This window comes from Macaca fascicularis, chromosome 19 (genome assembly GCF_037993035.2).
Source record: "Macaca fascicularis isolate 582-1 chromosome 19, T2T-MFA8v1.1".
NCBI lineage: Eukaryota > Metazoa > Chordata > Mammalia > Primates > Cercopithecidae > Macaca > Macaca fascicularis.
This window is the reverse complement of record NC_088393.1, coordinates 50807358-50829267: the sequence shown is the minus strand read 5'-3', so window position 1 is coordinate 50829267 and position 21910 is coordinate 50807358. Positions and strand designations below refer to the sequence as shown.

The window sequence follows — 21910 nt, the reverse complement described above, 5'->3', positions numbered from 1 at the left end:
CTGGAGTCTCTGTTCCATTTCATTAATGTCTATGTCCTCCTTTATGCCAGTACCACACTGTATTGGTTACTGGGGCTTTGTAGTAAATGCTGAAATCAGAAAGTGTGAGTCCTCCAGCTTCATTCTTCCTCTTCAAAGTTGTTTGTCTATTTAGGGTCATGATTTTCAATATAAATTTTAGGACAGATTTTTCTTTTACTGCAAAAATGTCACTGAGATTCTGAGAGGAATTATATTGAATCTGCAGCTCACTTTGGGTTTCATTGTCCTCCAGACAATAGTGAGTCTTCTAATTCACGAAAATAAAATGTCTTTCATTTTATTGATGTCATCATTAAGCAATATTTTATGGATTTCAGGTATAATTATTTCACCTCTTTGGTTAAACTTATTCCTAAATATTTTATTCTTTTTGATATTAATACAAATTAAATTTTTCTTCTTAATTTCCCTTCAGATTGTCCATGGTTAGTGTATTGAAATATGACTGATGTTTGAATGTTGATTTTGTATTGTGGAACATTACTGAATTCATTCATCAATTTTTATAGGTTTGTTCCATCTTTAGGATTTTCTACATATAACTTCAAGTTATCTGCGAACCGAAATAATTTTACTCCTTTCTTCCAATTTGAATGTCTTTTTTATAATTCTTGCCTAATTTTTCCGACTACACCTTTCAATACTACATTGAATAGAAGTGTCCAAAGCAGCATCCTTGTCTTGTTCCTGCTCAAACAGGGAAAGCTTTCAGTCGTTCTCCGTTGAGTATGATGTTAGCATTGGGTTTTTCACATATTGCCTTTATGTTGAGGTGGTTTCCTTCCATTCTTAGAATGTTTTTATTATGAAAAAATATTGAATTTCATCAAATGCTTTTATTGATTCAATCTTATTACTGGTTATAGTTCTATTCATATTTTTGTGTTTTTCAAGGAATTTGTCTATTCCATCTAGGTTATACAATTTATTAACATACAATTATTTACAGTAATTTCATAATCATTATTTTATTAGAATTGGTAGTAATCATTTCATTTTCTGTTTTTTCTTTTTTCTTTTTTTTTTTTTTTTAGAGAGAGACAGCCGCTCACTCTGTAGGCCAGCCCAGGCTGAAATACAGTGGTGTGAATATGCCTCACTGCAGCCTCAACCTCCTGGGCTGAAGAAATTCACCTTCTTCAGCCCCCCAAGATACTAGGACTACAGATGCTTGCCACCATGCCCAGCTAATTGGTTTTAAATTTTTTTTTGTAGAGATAGTGTCTCCCAAGGTTACCTATGCTGGTCCAAACACCTGGACTCAAGAAATCCTCCCATTGTGACCTTCCAAAGTGCTAGGATTAAAAGATGACCCACCATGCTTGGACTCCATTGTCATTTCTGATTTTAGTAATTTTAATCTTCTCTCTTTTTTTCTTAGTCTAGTTAATGGTCATCAATTTTGTTGATTTTATTTTGAAGAATCAACTTTGGTTTCATTAACTTACTGTATTCTTTTTCCATTCTCCATTTTATTTTTATCCACTCTAATCCGTATTGTGTCCTTAAATCACTGTGCTTGGGTTTAGTTTGTTCTTCTTTCATATCCTGAAGCATGAGAGAGCTTGCTTCATACGATTCTTTTAAAGGTTTATTGCAGTCAATGAAACAAGATGCCACACACAGACGAACCAATGTCAGCTGCTATATTACTACTGTCATCATTAGCCTTGAGGTCAAATAGTCCCAGAATGAAATCTCAGATCCTCCTATTAGTAGCCATATGACACCAGGAAAGTTTTTACACTACTCTAAGCTTCTGTCTTTTCATCGGCAATATGGAAATAATATGTAACTGACAGGGTTACTGTGTGAAATAAATGAGGTACAGATAAAGTATTTAGCACAGGGCCTGGCACATAAGATGTGCCCCTCAACAGTACCTATTTCCATATATATATATATAGAAAAAGAGGTAACACATAAAACACTAGGACATGGTTACTGACTACTTGTGGGAGAGAAAGGAAAAAATCTAAGTGTAAGGAATCAATCCTGATTTTTTTTTATTATTATTATTTTTTTTTACCAACTGAGATGCATCCAGGATAGGACTAAAGAAATAAGATAAATTATCAGGGAGGACACCTGTGAGGGAATGTGGGGCAGGCATGAAGGTAGTGTGGGAGAACCCACAGACCACTATGCAAAGCTGACTCCTGTGAAAAAGAAAGGGAAAGAAATTTTAGGTATCAATGCAGTTCTTAAGACAGTTTTTGCAAGGCTGATGGGGAGTCCTCCAACCAGTCACCCATTAGAGTTAAAGAGAGCCTCAGAGAACTATGCTTGCTTTCATGCCCTTGCTGGGAGCCTGTGGGAAGGAAGCTTTCTGTGTAAAGGAGGTGGTGAATTTGAAATGCACTGACCTGGGCCTTCTGTCAATCAGGTCCCTGCCACGGACACCTGGCAGGGTCTCATTCATGGCTGCCACCACAGAGACACTGAGAAAAAGATGCAACCATGAAATGTTGTAAAGGTGGATAGTTTTACTGACATAGAAGATAGCGATCAGCCTTTCACACATCCAAAAGCTTTCTGAAATATCTGAGTGTAGTAGAGAATTGACAGAGGACTGATTAAAAAAACTTAGAAACATGGTGAGAGAGGAAAAAAACTAAAGGAATATAATAATCTCCCATCAACTTTCCAACAGAAATAATGCATTCCTTGAAGAAACAATTATAGAGTACCTCATGTTACATGCTGGTTCCTGAGGTTCCCCTCTGTAAAGTAACATCATCTCCATTCCTTCTTTTCTTTTCTTTCCATGACAGCTTCTTCAGGAAGAGGACATCTATCCTGGCATTAATCCGACATAGCAGCCGTGATGTCATTTCTGTATTTCAGGAAGTCTGGCAGGTATGATGGTCTTTTCTCTTGTACCATTTCCTGCAGGGCTGACTGCCATGCTTGGGAGAGGGAAAAGACTTATTGGCCTGTATCTGGGACTGGATCTCCTCATTCCTCCACCAAACTCCTGCTTCTCAACACTAATTCCTGCAGTTCCCTTTCTCCCTGGCCTTCGTGCTCCCTCTACCCCAATGTCTTTTAGCCATAATTGTCTCGTTTATTTCTCAGATTCAAATGAGAAACACAATTTTACATTGTGAAACCCTCTTCATTACTTTTCACATCTCTCAATAGTGTAATTTTCTCCATTCCCATAAAGACCAACCACTTCTCAAAGTGTTGCTTGACTTCTTGTGTCCAGACTTTGAAACCTTCCTTGCATATGACTGCCTCATTACCTTTCTAAAATCTAGTTAGTTCACTTAATCAAGAATCTCCAGGGGTCTACACTAGCCTATTTGGTAAGTTCACATTTCTTCTATTTACTAATCCTTCTCACTTCCTTTACCTCTACTTCCTAGTATAATTCCTCCATCCTAATTAGAACTGTCTTCCTACACATCCCTGCCCCTTCAGCCATATAGACATAAAATTCTTAGTTCCAATGCTATGTCTAAAAACAGGGTGAACTCCCCTCCACCATCTGCACTACAGACTTAACCACTCCCTTCATCACAAGCAACCTCTGACGTCGTGGAGGAAAAAGACTTTAGGATTAGCTTGTCAACCTGAGACTCAGAACACCATGTATGTGTGGTGGAGACCTTTTCCTGATGACTAATTCACTTGTTCAAAAAAGATACAGAAATGAAGAAGGCAAGGTCCCTACCCCAGGGGACATAAAGCATAAGACAGGAAATGAGATCTGAAATTCATCATGATACCAAAATAGAAAAAAAGTGAAGGTCACAAGAAATCAGAGAAATCTGATGGGAAATATAGCTACACTTTGGAATCACTGGAAAACATTTTTATTTTTTATTTATTTATTTTTTATTTATTATTATTTTTTTCATTTTCATAATTTTTTTATTATTATTATACTTTAAGTTCTAGGGTACATGTGCATAACGTGCAGGTTTGTTATATATGTATACTTGTGCCATGTTGCTGTGCTGCACTCATCAACTCGTCAGCACCCATTCACTTGTCATTTACATCAGGTATAACTCCCAATGCAATCCCTCCCCCCTCCCCCCCCATGATAGGCCCCTGTGTGTGATGTTCCCCTTCCCGAGTCCAAGTGATCTCATTGTTCAGTTCCCACCTATGAGTGAGAACATGCGGTGTTTCGTTTTCTGTTCTTGTGATAGTTTGCTAAGAATGATGGTTTCCAGCTGTATCCATGTCCCTACAAAGGACACAAACTCATCCTTTTTTATGGCTGCATAGTATTCCATGGTGTATATGTGCCACATTTTCTTAATCCAGTCTGTCACTGATGGACATTTGGGTTGATTCCAAGTCTTTGCTATTGTGAATAGTGCCGTAATCAATATACGTGTGCATGTGTCTTTATAGCAGCATGAGTTATAATCCTTTGGTTATATACCCAGTAATGGGATGGCTGGGTCATATGGTACATCTAGTTCTAGATCCTTGAGGAATCGCCATACTGTTTGGAAAACATTTTTAAAAGTGGATGCTCAAGTCACACCCATGAGTTCCAGTTAAAAGGTCTGTAGAGGGACCCAGGCATTGATAATTTTTAAGTCTTCCCTGACACTACTAACATGTAATGAGGATGGAGAACTCTTGTTGTAATAGGTAGAACTTACAACTAGGTCAATGATTTTGAAGTAGAAGTACTGAAATTACCTAAGGAAGTTTTTGAACATATATAAGACTATACTTTTTTGGCCCTAATTATTAATGGGCTACACCAAGAACTCAGTAATCCAGTTGGGAAACTGAAGCTGAATGGAAAAGCCACCTTATTTTATATGTTAAAATATAGATAAAGCATTTTCAAATAAGTGATAAGTGTTGCTAAACCTTCTCTAAATAACATTTATGGGAATGTTAATAATATGAGTATTCTAGGCTGGGTGCAGTGGCTTATGCCTGTAATCCCAGCACTTTGGGAGGCCGAGGTGGGCAGATCATGAGGTCAGGAGGTCGAGACCATCCTGGCTAACATGGTGAAACCCCGTCTCTACTAAAAACACAAAAACAAAATTCGCCAGGTGTGGTGGCAGGCACCTGTAGTCCCAATTACTGCAGAGTCTGAGGCAGGAGAATGGCGTGAACCCGGAGGTGGAGTTTGCAGTGAGCAGAGATCCTGCCACTGCACTCCCGCCTGGGTGTCAGGGCGAGACTCCATCTCAAAAAAATTAAAATTAAAATTAAAAAATTAAAATTAGTATTCTAAAAACCATATGAAATTTCTGGAAATAGAATATTTTATCAGTCATAGTGTCATATGCCACAGAAGTAACTAGGTTTCTATGTGAACTGTGTCTTTACCGTAATCAACCAAATAAAAACCTCATTAGATTTTTAACCATAGTCATTTAAAATCTTTGTCATTCCCAGACAGTTGCTTTGATTCTTCCTTGAAGTATTTATAATCAGCTACAGTCCAAAATTGCTTTTTCTTTGAGGAGATATATGGAAAAGACTCTGACAATGACTGTTGAATACAAGTTTCTGATAACTTCAAGATCATACCACTGGACTCTCTGAGAACTTTCAAAATTTTAACGAACAGTGTGATAGCTTCATGAAATTCAAGACAAAGAGGAAAAAAACTCAGTTATGTTGGACTTAATAATCAAAAGGATAATGTTCTCATAATTTTTATTTGAAAATGTGTTGATCCTTTGAATGTTTTATTCTCCAGATTTATGAACTTTCTCTTTTAAGCTCTTTATACTTTACAGCAATTTGATAAAGTATACTTCTGTAAACAAAAGTCAAAACATTTGTTTTTTTCCCAATCTGAGTGCCTCAGAATTGGGAAACTATTTGTGAGTATTCATATGGTTATGGTAATAAAGTTATTTGCACAAGTTCAGTAAGAATCTACTCTCTTTATAACATGACACATTTGAAAACATTGGTTATATTACTAAGGCTTTGACTGGGATGTTCTATTTGAGAATATACATAGAATAAACCCATACGGAATGCAGGGAAAGTCTGAAGTTGGCCTTGGTTTGGCTTCCTAGTCTCAAGAGGTTTTTGGAAGCTTAATCTGAGAGTCTTATAAAACTTCTAAGAACGCAAAGTTTAAAAAGATTTTCTATGGTCCATTGCCACTCTTGCTGAACTTAGGTAAAAAATCTAGGCAAGTTTGGTAAGAGTCAACCTATTTTGCAAACAATTCATCCTACTGGAATTATCTTTGGTAAAAATACAGACTCCTATTTAAAGAAAAATTATGTTGAAAAGAAAAACTGTGGTATACCTGTTACCAGATTGAACCACTGTTCATTATCTTTGAGCATTTACAATCTACTGATAGACTGGACTGGACCCTGAATTCTTTTAGTTCTTCCAATTAAATTTTCTCTAATGAAATCACTAAGAACAAGAACAGCTCTGTCCCTCAAGCCATATAAGCTAGAGGTGGACAACTCAACGTAAATTTCATGGGAAAACCCTCGTGTCTGATGTGTGGGCCACTCAGAGCTCACCAAATGTTCAACACCATCACTTAGAGACACTTATACTGCAAAGCACGACAACAAGTTGATGACTGTATACTGTGGACAGCTTTTCTCAAGATGTCAGAACAAGACTGTCAATCATGATGAGACTCTTACCTCTCTTAATTTGTCTTTGCTTATGCCTGTCTCCTTTGCTTCCCAGAATAATGCTGTACTTAGGATTTCACAAGAAGTAGCTTCTGAGAGTAAGTTAACAGTGTCAGATATATCATATCAACCACATTATTATTTTCTTAAGATGGAGTTTCTCTGTTGTTGCCCAAGCTGGGGTGCCATGGCAAAATCTTGGCTCACCACAACCTCTGCCTCCTGGGTTCAAGTGAATCTCCTGCTCCAGCCTCCCTAGTAGCTGGGATTATAGGCATGCACCACGACACCAGGCTAATTTTGTATTTTTAGTAGTGACCGGGTTTCTACATATTGGTCAGGCTGGTCTTGAACTCCCGACCTCAGGTGATCCGAAAGCCTTGGATTACCAAAGTGCTGGGATTACAGGCATGAGCCACGGCACCTGGCCCACACATTTTTACATAACAGGAGATCCTTTAGTCCACCCAAAGGCTGCCCTTAGCTGCATCTTTAACACAACTTTTTCCTCAAATACATGGAGTTTTTTCTTTAGGCTTCTACTTGTATACTTGCCTATTCTTCTCACTCCCTGTTTTAATTTAACATAGGCATGCAATGCTAGAAAATAGAATTGTTCTCTACCAGCTAAGCAGGGGGTAGACTGTGCAGTTTCTGACACTTCTTGTTGCACATGGATAAATACATCGGGCATTATAGAGACTCAGTTGTAAAAATCAACAAATTTGCTGCCTGGTTAAAATGACTAGAATCTTCTGGCTTCTTCTTTGATCTATTCTATTGTAATTGGCTTGCATCTTGCCTAAGGTGCATGTTCCAAACTCTTGATATTTTCGTCCTGATAGTCATACTGGTAGTCTCCCTCGTGTGGTGCAATCTACAAAGATTTTTATTTGTGTGCAAATATTTGTGTGCAACCATTCCTCATATATCAAATTGTTTCTCTTGGGCTGGAATTCGAAAACTCAAAGAAATGTGTCGATTATGGGCCGGGTGCAGTGGCTCACGTCTGTAATCCCAGCACTTTCAGAGGCCTCGGCAGGTGGATCACAAGGTCAAGAATTTGAGGCCAGCCTCAATATGGTGAAACCCTGTCTCTACTAAAAATACAAAAATTATCTGTGTGTGGTGGTGCGCACCTGTAGTCCTGTAGGGAGATCCCCCTGAAATCATTGCTATGGAACAAAAGATGAAACGCTCCTGATTGTTGTAAATTCAAAATTGCATGCAGGGATGTATAAAGACAATGCCACGTTTTGCTGCCAGAATGAGCCAACAGCGCGTGATGTACATCCCCCTGCAGAGAGCCTATAAATGGACGTGTAGTCAGGGAGGTTTCACATCACCAAGATTCCTATATCGGAAAAGTAGATGTTCATAGCTCTGGGAACGGAATGCAACCCTTGTAGAGAGCCTATAAATTGAAACATGAGGGGTGTGTGTTCATACAGATAAGATAGGGTTATAAATACCCTTATCTTGCCACAGCTGTTCTAGGTCTCTTCAGGGTTTAGGCACACTCCCTTCTGAGAATTTTTGGTTTAACTGGTTGTCTAGCTTCACGTCCTGTTTCTATTGATTGTTTGGAACCAGCTTTTCCTGCAACTGTTACTGCTGATTAATATCTTGCTAATCATAGGATATGGATAGACTGTGTTTCTGTTTTAAGGCTCTGTTAGAAATTACTGATGCGGGGGCGGAGCAAGATGGCCGAATAGGAACAGCTCCAGTCTCCAACTCCCAGCGCAAGCGACACAGAAGACCGGTGATTTCTGCATTTTCAACTGAGGTACTGGGTTCATCTCACTGGGGAGTGCCGGACGATCGGTGCTGGTCAGCTGCTGCAGCCCGACCAGCGAGAGCTGAAGCAGGGCGAGGCATTGCCTCACCTGGGAAACGCAAGGGGGAAGGGAATCCCTTTTCCTAGCCAGGGGAACTGAGACACACAACACCTGGAAAATCGGGTAACTCCCACCCCAATACTGCGCTTTAAGCAAACAGGTACACCAGAAGATCATATCCCACACCTGGCCGGGAGGGTCCCACACCCACGGAGCCTCCCTCATTGCTAGCACAGCAGTCTGTGATCTACCGGCAAGGCAGCAGCCAGGCTGGGGGAGGGGCGCCCGCCATTGCTGAGGCTTAAGTACTTAAACAAAGCTGCTGGGAAGCTCGAACTGGGTGGAGCTCACAGCAGCTCAAGAAAACCTGCCTGTCTCTGTAGACTCCACCTCTGGGGACAGGGCAATAACAAACGCAGCCGAAACCTCTGCAGACGCAAACGACTCTGTCTGACAGCTTTGAAGAGAGCAGTGGATCTCCCAACATGGAGGTTGAGATCTGAGAAGGGACAGACTCCCTGCTCAAGTGGGTCCCTGACCCCTGAGTAGCCTAACTGGGAGACATCCCCCACTAGGGGCAGTCTGACACCCCACACCTCACAGGGTGGAGTACACCCCTGAGAGGAAGCTTCCAAAGCAAGAATCAGACAGGTACACTCGCTGTTCAGAAATATTCTATCTTCTGCAGCCTCTGCTGCTGATACCCAGGCAAACAGGGTCTGGAGTGGACCTCAAGCAATCTCCAACAGACCTACAGCTGAGGGTCCTGACTGCTAGAAGGAAAACTATCAAACAGGAAGGACACCTACACCAAAACCCCATCAGTACATCACCATCATCAAAGACCAGAGGCAGATAAAACCACAAAGATGGGGAAAAAGCAGGGCAGAAAAGCTGGAAATTCAAAAAATAAGAGCGCATCTCCCCCGACAAAGGAGCGCAGCTCATCGCCAGCAACGGATCAAAGCTGGACGGAGAATGACTTTGACGAGATGAGAGAAGAAGGCTTCAGTCCATCAAATTTCTCAGAGCTAAAGGAGGAATTACGTACCCAGCGCAAAGAAACTAAAAATTTTGAAAAAAGAGTGGAAGAATTGATGGCTAGAGTAATTAATGCAGAGAAGGTCATAAACGAAATGAAAGAGATGAAAACCATGACACGAGACATACGTGACAAATGCACAAGCTTCAATAATCGACTCGATCAACTGGAAGAAAGAGTATCTGCGATTGAGGATCAAATGAATGAAATGAAGCGAGAAGAGAAACCAAAAGAAAAAAGAAGAAAAAGAAATGAACAAAGCCTGCAAGAAGTATGGGATTATGTAAAAAGACCAAATCTACGTCTGATTGGGGTGCCTGAAAGTGAGGGGGAAAATGGAACCAAGTTGGAAAACACTCTTCAGGATATCATCCAGGAGAACTTCCCCAACCTAGTAGGGCAGGCCAACATTCAAATCCAGGAAATACAGAGAATGCCACAAAGATACTCCTCGAGAAGAGCAACTCCAAGACACACAATTGCCAGATTCACCAAAGTTGAAATGAAGGAAAAAATCTTAAGGGCAGCCAGAGAGAAAGGTCGGGTTACCCACAAAGGGAAGCCCATCAGACTAACAGCAGATCTCTCGGCAGAAACTCTCCAAGCCAGAAGAGAGTGGGGGCCAATATTCAACATTCTTAAAGAAAAGAATTTTAAACCCAGAATTTCATATCCAGCCAAACTAAGTTTCATAAGTGAAGGAGAAATAAAATCCTTTACAGATAAGCAAATGCTTAGAGATTTTGTCACCACTAGGCCTGCCTTACAAGAGACCCTGAAGGAAGCACTAAACATGGAAAGGAACAACCGGTACCAGCCATTGCAAAAACATGCCAAAATGTAAAGACCATCGAGGCTAGGAAGAAACTGCATCAACTAACGAGCAAAATAACCAGTTAATATCATAATGGCAGGATCAGGTTCACACATAACAATCTTACCTTAAATGTAAATGGACTAAATGCTCCAATTAAAAGACACAGACTGGCAAACTGGATAAAGAGTCAAGACCCATCAGTCTGCTGTATTCAGGAGACCCATCTCAAACGCAGAGACATACATAGGCTCAAAATAAAGGGATGGAGGAAGATTTACCAAGCAAATGGAGAACAAAAAAAAGCGGGGGTTGCAATACTAGTCTCTGATAAAACAGACTTTCAACCATCAAAGATCAACAGAGACAAAGAAGGCCATTACATAATGGTAAAGGGATCAATTCAACAGGAAGAGCTAACTATCCTAAATATATATGCACCCAATACTGGAGCACCCAGATTCATAAAGCAAGTCCTTAGAGACTTACAAAGAGACTTAGACTCCCATACAATAATAATGGGAGACTTCAACACTCCACTGTCAACATTAGACAGATCAACGAGACAGAAAGTTAACAAGGATATCCAGGAATTGAACTCATCTCTGCAGCAAGCAGACCTAATAGACATCTATAGAACTCTCCACCCCAAATCAACAGAATATACATTCTTCTCAGCACCACATCGTACTTACTCCAAAATCGACCACGTAATTGGAAGTAAAGCACTCCTCAGCAAATGTACAAGAACAGAAATTATAACAAACTGTCTCTCAGACCACAGTGCAATCAAACTAGAACTCAGGACTAAGAAACTCAATCCAAACCGCTCAACTACATGGAAACTGAACAACCTGCTCCTGAATGACTACTGGGTATATAACGAAATGAAGGCAGAAATAAAGATGTTCTTTAAAACCAATGAGAACAAAGATACAACATACCAGAATCTCTGGGACACATTTAAAGCAGTGTGTAGAGGGAAATTTATAGCACTAAATGCCCACAAGAGAAAGCAGGAAAGATCTAAAATTGACACTCTAACATCGCAATTAAAAGAACTAGAGAAGCAAGAGCAAACACATTCGAAAGCTAGCAGAAGGCAAGAAATAACTAAGATCAGAGCAGAACTGAAGGAGATAGAGACACAAAAAACCCTCAAAAAAAATCAATGAATCCAGGAGTTGGTTTTTTGAAAAGATCAACAAAATTGACAGACCACTAGCAAGACTAATAAAGAAGAAAAGAGAGAAGAAGCAAATCGACACAATTAAAAATGATAAAGGGGATATCACCACCGACCCCACAGAAATACAAACTACCATCAGAGAATACTATAAACACCTCTACGCAAATAAACTGGAAAATCTAGAAGAAATGGATAATTTCCTGGACACTTACACTCTTCCAAGACTAAACCAGGAAGAAGTTGAATCCCTGAATAGACCAATAGCAGGCTCTGAAATTGAGGCAATAATTAATAGCCTACTAACCAAAAAAAGTCCAGGACCAGATGGATTCACAGCAGAATTCTACCAGAGGTACAAGGAGAGTTGGTACCATTCCTTCTGAAACTATTCCAATCAATAGAAAAAGAGGGAATCCTCCCTAACTCATTTTATGAGGCCAACATCATCCTGATACCAAAGCCTGGCAGAGACACAACAATAAAAGAGAATTTTAGACCAATATCCCTGATGAACATCGATGCAAAAATCCTCAATAAAATACTGGCAAACTGGATTCAGCAACACATCAAAAAGCTTATCCACCATGATCAAGTGGGCTTCATCCCTGGGATGCAAGGCTGGTTCAACATTTGCAAATCATTAAATATAATCCAGCATATAAACGGAACCAAAGACAAGAACCACATGATTATCTCAATAGATGCAGAAAAGGCTTTTGACAAAATTTAACAGCCCTTCATGCTAAAAACGCTCAATAAATTCGGTATTGATGGAACGTATCTCAAAATAATAAGAGCTATTTATGACAAACCCACAGCCAATATCATACTGAATGGGCAAAAACTGGAAAAATTCCCTTTGAAAACTGGCACAAGACAGGGATGCCCTCTCTCACCACTCCTATTCAACATAGTGTTGGAAGTTCTGGCTAGGGCAATTAGGCAAGGGAAAGAAATCAAGGGTATTCAGTTAGGAAAAGAAGAAGTCAAACTGTCCCTGTTTGCAGATGACATGATTGTATATTTAGAAAACCCCATTGTCTCAGCCCAAAATCTCCTTACGCTGATAAGCAACTTCAGCAAAGTCTCAGGATACAAAATTAATGTGCAAAAATCACAAGCATTCTTATACACCAGTAACAGACAAACAGAGAGCCAAATCAGGAATGAACTTCCATTCACAATTGCTTCAAAGAGAATCAAATACCTAGGAATCCAACTTACAAGGGATGTAAAGGACCTCTTCAAGGAGAACTACAAACCACTGCTCAGTGAAATAAAAGAGGACACAAACAAATGGAAGAACATACCATGCTCATGGATAGGAAGAATCAATATCGTGAAAATGGCCATACTGCCCAAGGTAATTTATAGATTCAATGCCATCCCCATCAAGCTACCAATGAGTTTCTTCACAGAATTGGAAAAAACTCCTTTAAAGTTCATATGGAACCAAAAAAGAGCCCGCATCTCCAAGACAATCATAAGTCAAAAGAACAAAGCTGGAGGCATCACGCTACCTGACTTCAAACTATACTACAAGGCTACAGTAACCAAAACAGCATGGTACTGGTACCAAAACAGAGATATAGACCAATGGAACAGAACAGAGTCCTCAGAAATAATACCACACATCTACAGCCATCTGATCTTTGACAAACCTGAGAGAAACAAGAAATGGGGAAAGGATTCCCTATTTAATAAATGGTGCTGGGAAAATTGGCTAGCCATAAGTAGAAAGCTGAAACTGGATCCTTTCCTTACTCCTTATACGAAAATTAATTCAAGATGGATTAGAGACTTAAATGTTAGACCTAATACCATAAAAATCCTAGAGGAAAACCTAGGTAGTACCATTCAGGACATAGGCATGGGCAAAGACTTCATGTCTAAAACACCAAAAGCAATGGCAGCAAAAGCCAAAATTGACAAATGGGATCTCATTAAATTAAAGAGCTTCTGCACAGCAAAAGAAACTACCATCAGAGTGAACAGGCAACCTACAGAATGGGAGAACATTTTTGCAATCTACTCATCTGACAAAGACCTAATATCCAGAACCTACAAAGAACTCAAACAAATTTACAAGAAAAAAATAAACAACCTCATCAAAAAGTGGGCAAAGGATATGAACAGACATTTCTCAAAAGAAGACATTCATACAGCCAACAGACACATGAAAAAATGCTCATCATCACTGGCCATCAGAGAAATGCAAATCAAAACCACAATGAGATACCATCTCACACCAGTTAGAATGGCGATCATTAAAAAGTCAGGAAACAACAGGTGCTGGAGAGGATGTGGAGAAATAGGAACACTTTTACACTGTTGGTGGGATTGTAAACTAGTTCAACCATTATGGAAAACAGTATGGCGATTCCTCAAGGATCTAGAACTAGATGTACCATATGACCCAGCCATCCCATTACTGGGTATATACCCAAAGGATTATAAATTATGCTGCTATAAAGACACATGCACACGTATGTTTATTGCAGCACTATTCACAATAGCAAAGACTTGGAATCAACCCAAATGTCCATCAGTGACAGATTGGATTAAGAAAATGTGGCACATATACACCATGGAATACTATGCAGCCATCAAAAAGGATGAGTTTGTGTCCTTTGTAGGGACATGGATGCAGCTGGAAACCATCATTCTTAGCAAACTATCACAAGAACAGAAAACCAAACACCGCATGTTCTCACTCATAGGTGGGAACTGAACAATGAGAACACTTGGACTCGGGAAGGGGAACATCACACACAGGGGCCTATCATGGGGAGGGTGGAGGGTGGAGGGATTGCATTGGGAGTTATACCTGATGTAAATGATGAGTTGATGGGTGCAGCACACCAACATGGCAGAAGTATACATATGTAACAAACTTGCACGTTATGCACATGTACCCTACAACTTAAAGTACAATAATAATAAATTTAAAAAAATAAAAAAAAAATAAGGCCACTTAAAAAAATTCTAAAATTTAAAAAGAAAAAGAACAAGAAGGCCCTGAAGGTCACATACCAGAAAACTCTATTATGTTGTCTCTTAATGTATATGTTTGAGCCCACTGGCTCACCTTCTGGAACTTATTGGGAAGCTACTGATCACCTGTTTCCGCTCTTTTCTATCTATTGTGAGATTGTATCTTCCTGGCACTACCTGCAGCCAATTATTACTTTATAGAGACAGTTAACAAGCAACTGACTTGACCATCACCTGGTGATGATCACTTGCCATTTCTAATATGGGGGTGGTGGAAGGATCTCTCCTGTCCTGCTCATGTCTGACCAGCTACCTACTGTAACACTTTCAGATTTTTGTTTTGTTTTGTTTAAGACAGAGTCTCACTCTATCACCTAGGCTGGAGTGCAGTGGCACGGTCTCAGCTCACTGCAACCTCCGCCTCCCGGGTTCACACCATTCTCCTGACTCAGGCTCCCAAGTAGCTGGGACTACAGGTGCATGCCACCATGCCAGGCTAATTTTTTGTATTTTTAGTAGAGTTGGGGTTTCACCGTGTTAGCTAGGATGGTCTCGATCTCCTGACCTCGTGATCCGCCCGCCTCGGTCTCCCAAAGTGCTGGGATTACAGGCGTGAGCCACAGCATCCGGCCAACTGTGTATTCTTTATGACACAGGCATATAAACTTAAACGTGCTGGCTCTCTTGGAGCTGCCAGTAATATATCATCCATAAAATGAATAATCTTGCTATTACAAAATTCTCTTCCACTGGGGAGCAAGGCTGATCTACATGTTACTGATACATGGTAGGACTATTCAGCAATCCCTGAGGTAGCACTTTCCAATAAAATCGGTAAGCTGACCTTTCATTATTAATAGCTGGTAATGTAAATGCAAATTTTTCTCTGTTCTGTTCTGCAAGAGGAAGAGTATAAAAACAATCTTTTAAGTCAATCACAATTATAGGCCAGTCTTGACGAATTGCCACGCGGGAAGGGGTCCCATAGGCTGTAGATTAGCATTAATAGCACATAAGTCATGCAAAAGTTTCTATTTGCCAGACTTTTGGGAATGAGGAAATGGGTGAATTCCAACGACTGTTAGATGGTTCTGTATGGCCGGCTTTTAATTGTTCCTCAACTAATTCATGGGCTCTTTGTAATTTCTATCCCTTCAGAGGTCCCTGTTCTACCCAATTAAAATTTTGAGAGAGCCACATCAGGGGTAGTAGAGGAAAAACAGTGGCCATAATTATAATTTAAATTTAACTTAAATTTTAACAGAGAATTATAATTTGAGATGTTCCTTGTATACAAGGAACACATGAAATTTTACCATGAGCCGCCCGTGGAGCTGGAGGGCAGTGAAACAGGTCCTGGGCAGTGGTCGCACTGCGCTTGCATAGGCCTCACTTTTTGTCTGTGCTGCTTTTTGTCTGCCCCGCTCCCTCCTGCCACCGCTGGGCAGAGGTTGCCATCCTGGGCGGACCCTGTCAGCTTGGTCACTATAATCGTTTTTCTCCCTGAGCCTTTCCTTACACCTGCAGCCCGCTGGGCTGGACTGCTTCGGCTTCTAATGCCTTTTCTTACCTCTTTATAAACATACACCTGATTGCCTTATTGATTTTGCATCACCGGGCAGGCTAAAAGCTCCCCTTCTAATGCTGCTTGCTTAAGACAGGGTCCCATAGCTGTAGTGTATGCCTTCTTTTCTCTTATTTATTGGAGCAGGGGACTCAGGCAAAACCTCCCTTTCCTCTTTGTTATTTTGGCCCCGTGATAGTGGGGTTGAGGGACTCAGAGGTGGTAAAGTAGGTGATGGTTCCTTCTCCTTCCCCTTTTTAGGCTCTTCTGTGTATAACGGGATCAGAGTCGCCCTCATTAAAGCCCATAGCATTAAAGATTATACTGGGACTCGCTGCTCTTGCGCATGAGGTCAGGAGATTGAGACCATCCTTGCTAACATGGTGAAACCCCGTATCTACTAAAAATTAAAAAAGATTGGCCAGATGTGGTGGCGGTGGCTTGTAGTCCCAACTACGCAAGGGGCTGAGGCAGGAGAACGGAGTGAACCGAGCAGACGGAGCTAGCAGTGAGCCGAGATTGTGCCACTGCACTCCAACCTGGGTGACAGAGCAAGACTGTGTCTCAAAAAAAGAAAAAACAACCGCAACAGCAAAAAGATTTCTTCCCACTTGTTCCCAAAGCTCTATGTCTTGCTTACCTTCTTCCAGGAACCACGGGTTAAGTGATACAATTTACATTAGGTCCCTTAATTGAGCCTGCAAAACCGAGGCTCCAGTGGCTTTAAGCAGCTGTTTGAATACTTTTAGATACTGCTTCTGTTGTGCTAATAACTGTTGTCCCGTGATAAAACCCTACCCTGAACAATTCCCTCGAACTTGGAGATCCCAAGCGGGCACCAATGACCTACTGACTTACTGACTTATCGACTTACTGGCTTACCAACCGCACAGTCTTCACCTTCGTTTTTGAGGGTTCTGTCGCAATTATTTGCAGCTATACCTCAGACCTGGGAACCAACATTCAAGGTCCTCACATGGGGCACCAACTGTCTGGGTCCAACCAGCAGACCCTGACCCAGCAATGGAAGAACAAATACACTCAGACACAAATATCCAGTGAAAGAGCAGGCTAGGTGGCCAAGTCACTCACCAATACCAAGAAGGGTCCGATAAAGAGTTAACAGCCTTGGCCCTGATCAGCCAGGGAAGTGCACATTTATTTGCTACAGATTAAATGACAAAGGTCTTGAGTAAACACCACTATAAGGTAATTGACACTGCCGACTTCCCTGAGGGTAGTTCCCCCAGCCTAAGATTAAATGTTGGTTTTAGGACCGCCTGAGTAAACAAGCTATTCAGATAAACTCTTCTACCTTCTTATGTACCCAAGCCCTAAGCTTTTAAGATAATTCAGCTGCCTTCAGCCAAACCTTTTACTGAAGCTATGCAAACCCCCAGACTTCCAAGAAGGTTTGTGACTATTTCCTATAACTATCTTTACAATTTTTCTTCTAAAATATTTCCCACCACCTTGACTGAAGTCCCACAGTTGAGAAGACAGGGAAGGGTATTATACAAGCAAGAAAGAACTAGAACAATCTTGGCCATAAGAAAGTAAAATGTTGGTCAGGTCTTTCAACACAGATCAAAAAAAAAAAAAAAAAAAAAAAGGAGATTGGGGCCATGTTATGAGGACACTGCATGGCAGCCTACATAATGGGAACTTCATCCTACAGATAAGAGAAGTCACTGGAAAGGTTTGAGAAGGTCACAAACATGACAAACATTATTTCCAGGAAGATTACTCTGACCAGTATTAGGCAAGATAAGTTGGGAAATGATCTTCAACTTTGGAAACTTAATAGAAATATCTAAAAGATCTATATTTCTTTTCTTTTCTTCCTATGTTTAATTTTGAAATATTTTCAGACTTTCTAAAATGTTCCAAAAATAGGCAAAGTCCTCATATGCTTTTCATTCAACTTCCCCAAATATTAACATTGTAGATAAGCACCAATCAAAATCAATAAATGTTTATTAACACTGTAAAATGAATGCCTGTACGGACCTTATCTAAATCCCCTCGATGTTCTGACTAATGTCCTTTTTCTGGACTAGGATCCAATCCAGTATCACATATTGCTCCTCATTGTACTGTTCTCTCAGTCTCCTTTAATCTGGGGAAGTTAGGATTTACCTTTAAAAGCTTCACATTTTTGAAGCGTATTGGTTACTTATTCTGTAGCATGACCCTCAGTTTGGACATTTCTAATATTTTCTCATGATTAAACTCAGGTTACACACTTTGTACAAGAATACCACAGGGATGATTCTACATCTTCTCCATCAATTATATTAGAATGCCCTAAGATGTCGTTATCTCTGATTACTGAGGATGTTAACTTTGATCACTGGGTTAAAGTTCCTCCACTGCAAAATGACCCTTTTCCTTGAAAGCATTTTTAAGCAACCAATCCCTGGGCTACACCACACATCAGACAAATCAGATATGCTTGAGGGATGGTCCAGGCATTGGTAGGCTTTAAATGACCTACAAGTGACTCTAATCAGTATCCGGAGTTGAAAACTTATGGCTTAGACAGTGAAGATTAGAATCCTGAAAATCAGCTATGAGACAATTCCTAAGGTTTCTCTTAAAAAAAAAAAATCTAATTTTAAACAAAAGCAAATACATCTGGATTTTGGCATGGACATATGGTAGAGAAATTGAGGAAAAATAGAAATCACCTGATGGGGAAAGAGATGAGTGAGTAGACTGCAGTCCAATTTCCAAAAAAAAAAAAAAGAAAAGGAAAAAAACGGCAGAATCTGTTGTGGTGACACTTGCTTGTAATTCCAGCATTTTGGGAGTGGAAGTGGGCAGATAACTTGAGCCCAGAAGTTTGAGACCAGCCTGGGGTTTCACCAGCCTGGGTGAAACCCCATCTCTACAGCAACAAACACAAAAAATCAGCTAGGCATGGTGGCACGTGCCTGTGATTCCAGCTACTCAGAAGGCTGAGACAGGAGGATCTCTTGAGCTCACAAAGTTGAGGCTGCAGTCAATTATGATCTCGCCACTGCACTTCAGCCTAGGTATGAGAGTGAGACCCTCTCTTTTTAAATAAAACAAATAAATAAAATAAACATTAAAAATAGTGTTGTAAGGTCAGATCTAGTAGAAAAACTGCATCTTATTCTGTGATATTTAGATGCTAAAATTAAAACAGAACATGGAGCTGTTTCCATAGGAATAGCTGAAAGAGTCTTTACTGTTTATGCAGCTGCATCATATTCTATTGTGTAGATATAAGGTAATCTGTTGAATTAGCATTGTGCTGGTGAAAGTCTAGGTTGTTCCCAATATTTTGCTGTTAAACAAATAATACAGTAAATAATCCAGATTAGGTGTCATTTTTTATGACTGGGACTGTGATAAATTTTTCCCAGTACAGTTTGAGAGGCAAAAATATACATTTTTTAAATTTTGACAAGCAGTAAGAAATTTTACTCTACAAGGTTTCCACAAATTTTTATGTTCCAAGAAAAGTAGGGGAGGGTAGTATCACCTCAGTTGCTCTCACACAAAGGTCCTGAATGACAGCATCTTTAGGGACACAAGTACACCGCCATACCCTTGGTGCCCACACAGAGCAGGGGCATCTGAATCCTGGGAAACTCCAGGAAAGTTGAGGGGGTCCTCTAGAGGACACCCTGCTAAGGATCAGAAAGGGGCCAAGGAAGTCCAGAGATTACAGCAGGTCTTAAACTAAGGGCAAGTTCAAGTGGAGGACATTAAAGTTCAAAGAGCAAGCTGAGGTGAGAAAGCGGTAGAGACTGATGGAAGGAGAAGGTAAAAAAGCTCCAGGGAAGCTAGGGGAGGCACATCAGGGCTCTCCACTCCTCCTCAGCATTGAACTTTGTAGTGGTCATGCTGGTGGGGCTTTGTGAGCTCTAGAATGTTCAGCACTATCTGGGGACTCTACCCATTCAAGGCCAGCAGGACTTCCCCCCCAGCTCTGTCAACCAGCAATGTCTCCAGACTTTGCCAAATGCTTTTCCCAATGAAAAAATTGCACCTGGCAGAAGCGTTAATCTACACTAACCTATAAAAGCAAATCACCACTAAAATCCATCACCTCTTGGTAGAAGAATTACAAGTGTGAGAGGGGTAAAACGGAGGTCTTCAATATCTACTGAAATGACTTTTACTTATTCAGCAATTTGATGTCCCAGAAGGCATGTTTAGAGGTGATGCCACATGGCTGCCTGTACCTCACAGCAGAAAGGGTGTGGGTTTTCCAAGGGTCTGTAACCGTGAACCAGAAAGGTCGGGACTACGAAAGGGAATGACACCTACTGGGTTACATTAAAAAGTTGGATGTAGGGAATTCTGTAGATATTGGGAGAAAAAAATACACAATGTAAACCCAAACCCCATTCTGATTCTCTCACCATCTTAGGGCCATCATGGCTATCTATGAATGGTAGCATAGGAATTTTTGTAAATTTTCAAAATTGCATACTGTTGGATCATTTTTAAAACAGGAATAAATCCCAAACTGGATGAGGTAACTGGACACTGCTGGAGTCTCACTTTTGCCCAGGAGAGCTGATAACATCCTGCTCCCCCTGGCCTGGACACTGTCTGGCTTAGCGGCCTAAATGCTCTCTTTTTATGGAGAAAGGAGAGGTTTTGAACATTCTCACCATTCACCCATTCACCTCTCACACCCGTCGACCTCTCAAACCTCTTGCCCACTTCTGGATTTCAATCTTAATTTACTGGGCTCGATTTCTGTCCCTCATCCATTCCAACAGGTGGAGGGTCCAGCTGGTGGCTTCTGCCATTGATTTTGTAAAAGAAAAAAAAAAAAGGAAAAAAAAAAAAGACTTTCAAAATTACTTTCCATGACACCTCCTTAAACTGACCTCTACCTGCAGCCCCATGATCATTACCAGCAGCGTTTGGACACTTTATCTGGTAGTCAGATGCTTTCCATCTCTCATTAGGAAATGTGACTCTCTCCACCTGGCATAAAAATTTCCCAGTAGAAATCAACACAGAGATACTGCCTGTGTGTTCCTAAAGGAAATGGTTTCTATCAGAACATGTGAAAGCGGCAATTATAGAAAGGACTACCTAAAACATACATTATGTAGATGATTCTCACCATTCTTTTAAGAGATACATTGTAAAACATGACATTAATAATTATTCTAGAAGAATAAAGCATGCATACTGTTTTCTTAAATTAATTTTAATAAGGTGGCTCCTCCCATGTGCTAAGGCTGGGCCTCTGAACAAAATTCTCCATCTTCAGTGGCAATGCCTGAGAGGATGACATGGACTTAGGCCTGATATGCAGCCATTCCTGTCTTTCCTGCCCCTGCTACAGGGCAGTACCAGCCCAGGGCCCAAATCTCCTGCTGAAGAGCTGAGAGAGAAAATGGAATATCCAAAGCCTCTTACCTTTTTCCAGTCCACTGCAATAGGTACCAGTGTAGTCCATTTACCCCTGAGGACACCCACCTGTTGGTCTTTGGCTTCTAAGAGTCAGACCTCCCTGGCTTCTCTGGGTCCCAGCTGCTTTCACTCTGCTGAGTCCTGCTCTTTCCCATGGGGGTCACTCCCCTGCCAGGCATGTCCTCCAGCTCCAGCTGACAGGTCAGCCAAACCAGAACCAAGAGAATGAACAAAGATTTCAATATCTAGTGTGTCCAGCAGAGATGTAACCTGTACAAAAAATAAAGAAGCAGAGATGCACACAGCTCCCCTGACAACATTGTGTCCCAAAACAATGTCTTCTGTGCCCCTCATTAAGGAGCTAACTGTCCCTCACCACATGGGCAAGTGCTTCCAGGGTCTCTCAA

The 21910-nt window shown here is 40.7% G+C and overlaps 1 protein-coding gene and 1 long non-coding RNA gene across 4 annotated transcripts in view; one reads left to right on the top strand and one right to left on the bottom strand.

The window, feature by feature from the left end:
• The window catches only part of LOC135968345 (pregnancy-specific beta-1-glycoprotein 11-like), a 21881-nt gene extending 15966 nt beyond the window's left edge, over nucleotides 1-5915 (top strand). For 2 of the 3 annotated variants that reach the window (XR_012427641.1, XR_010583008.1), the window contains 2 exons: nucleotides 2817-2901; nucleotides 5428-5915. Coding sequence is in view for 1 of the 3 variants with exons in the window: in XM_065534460.1 (XP_065390532.1) it covers nucleotides 1077-1201 (125 nt within the window). In the remaining 2 variants the exon portion in view is untranslated. Of the gene's footprint in view, nucleotides 1-1076; nucleotides 1370-2816; nucleotides 2902-5427 lie in introns of those variants that run through there. The other variant, XM_065534460.1, reaches the window with a different exon arrangement.
• Nucleotides 2792-21910, bottom strand: LOC135968346 (uncharacterized). Its single transcript, XR_010583009.2, has 2 exons — nucleotides 21570-21910; nucleotides 2792-2951 (listed from the first exon to the last, which is right to left on the bottom strand). It is a non-coding gene; the product is annotated as an uncharacterized lncRNA (long non-coding RNA).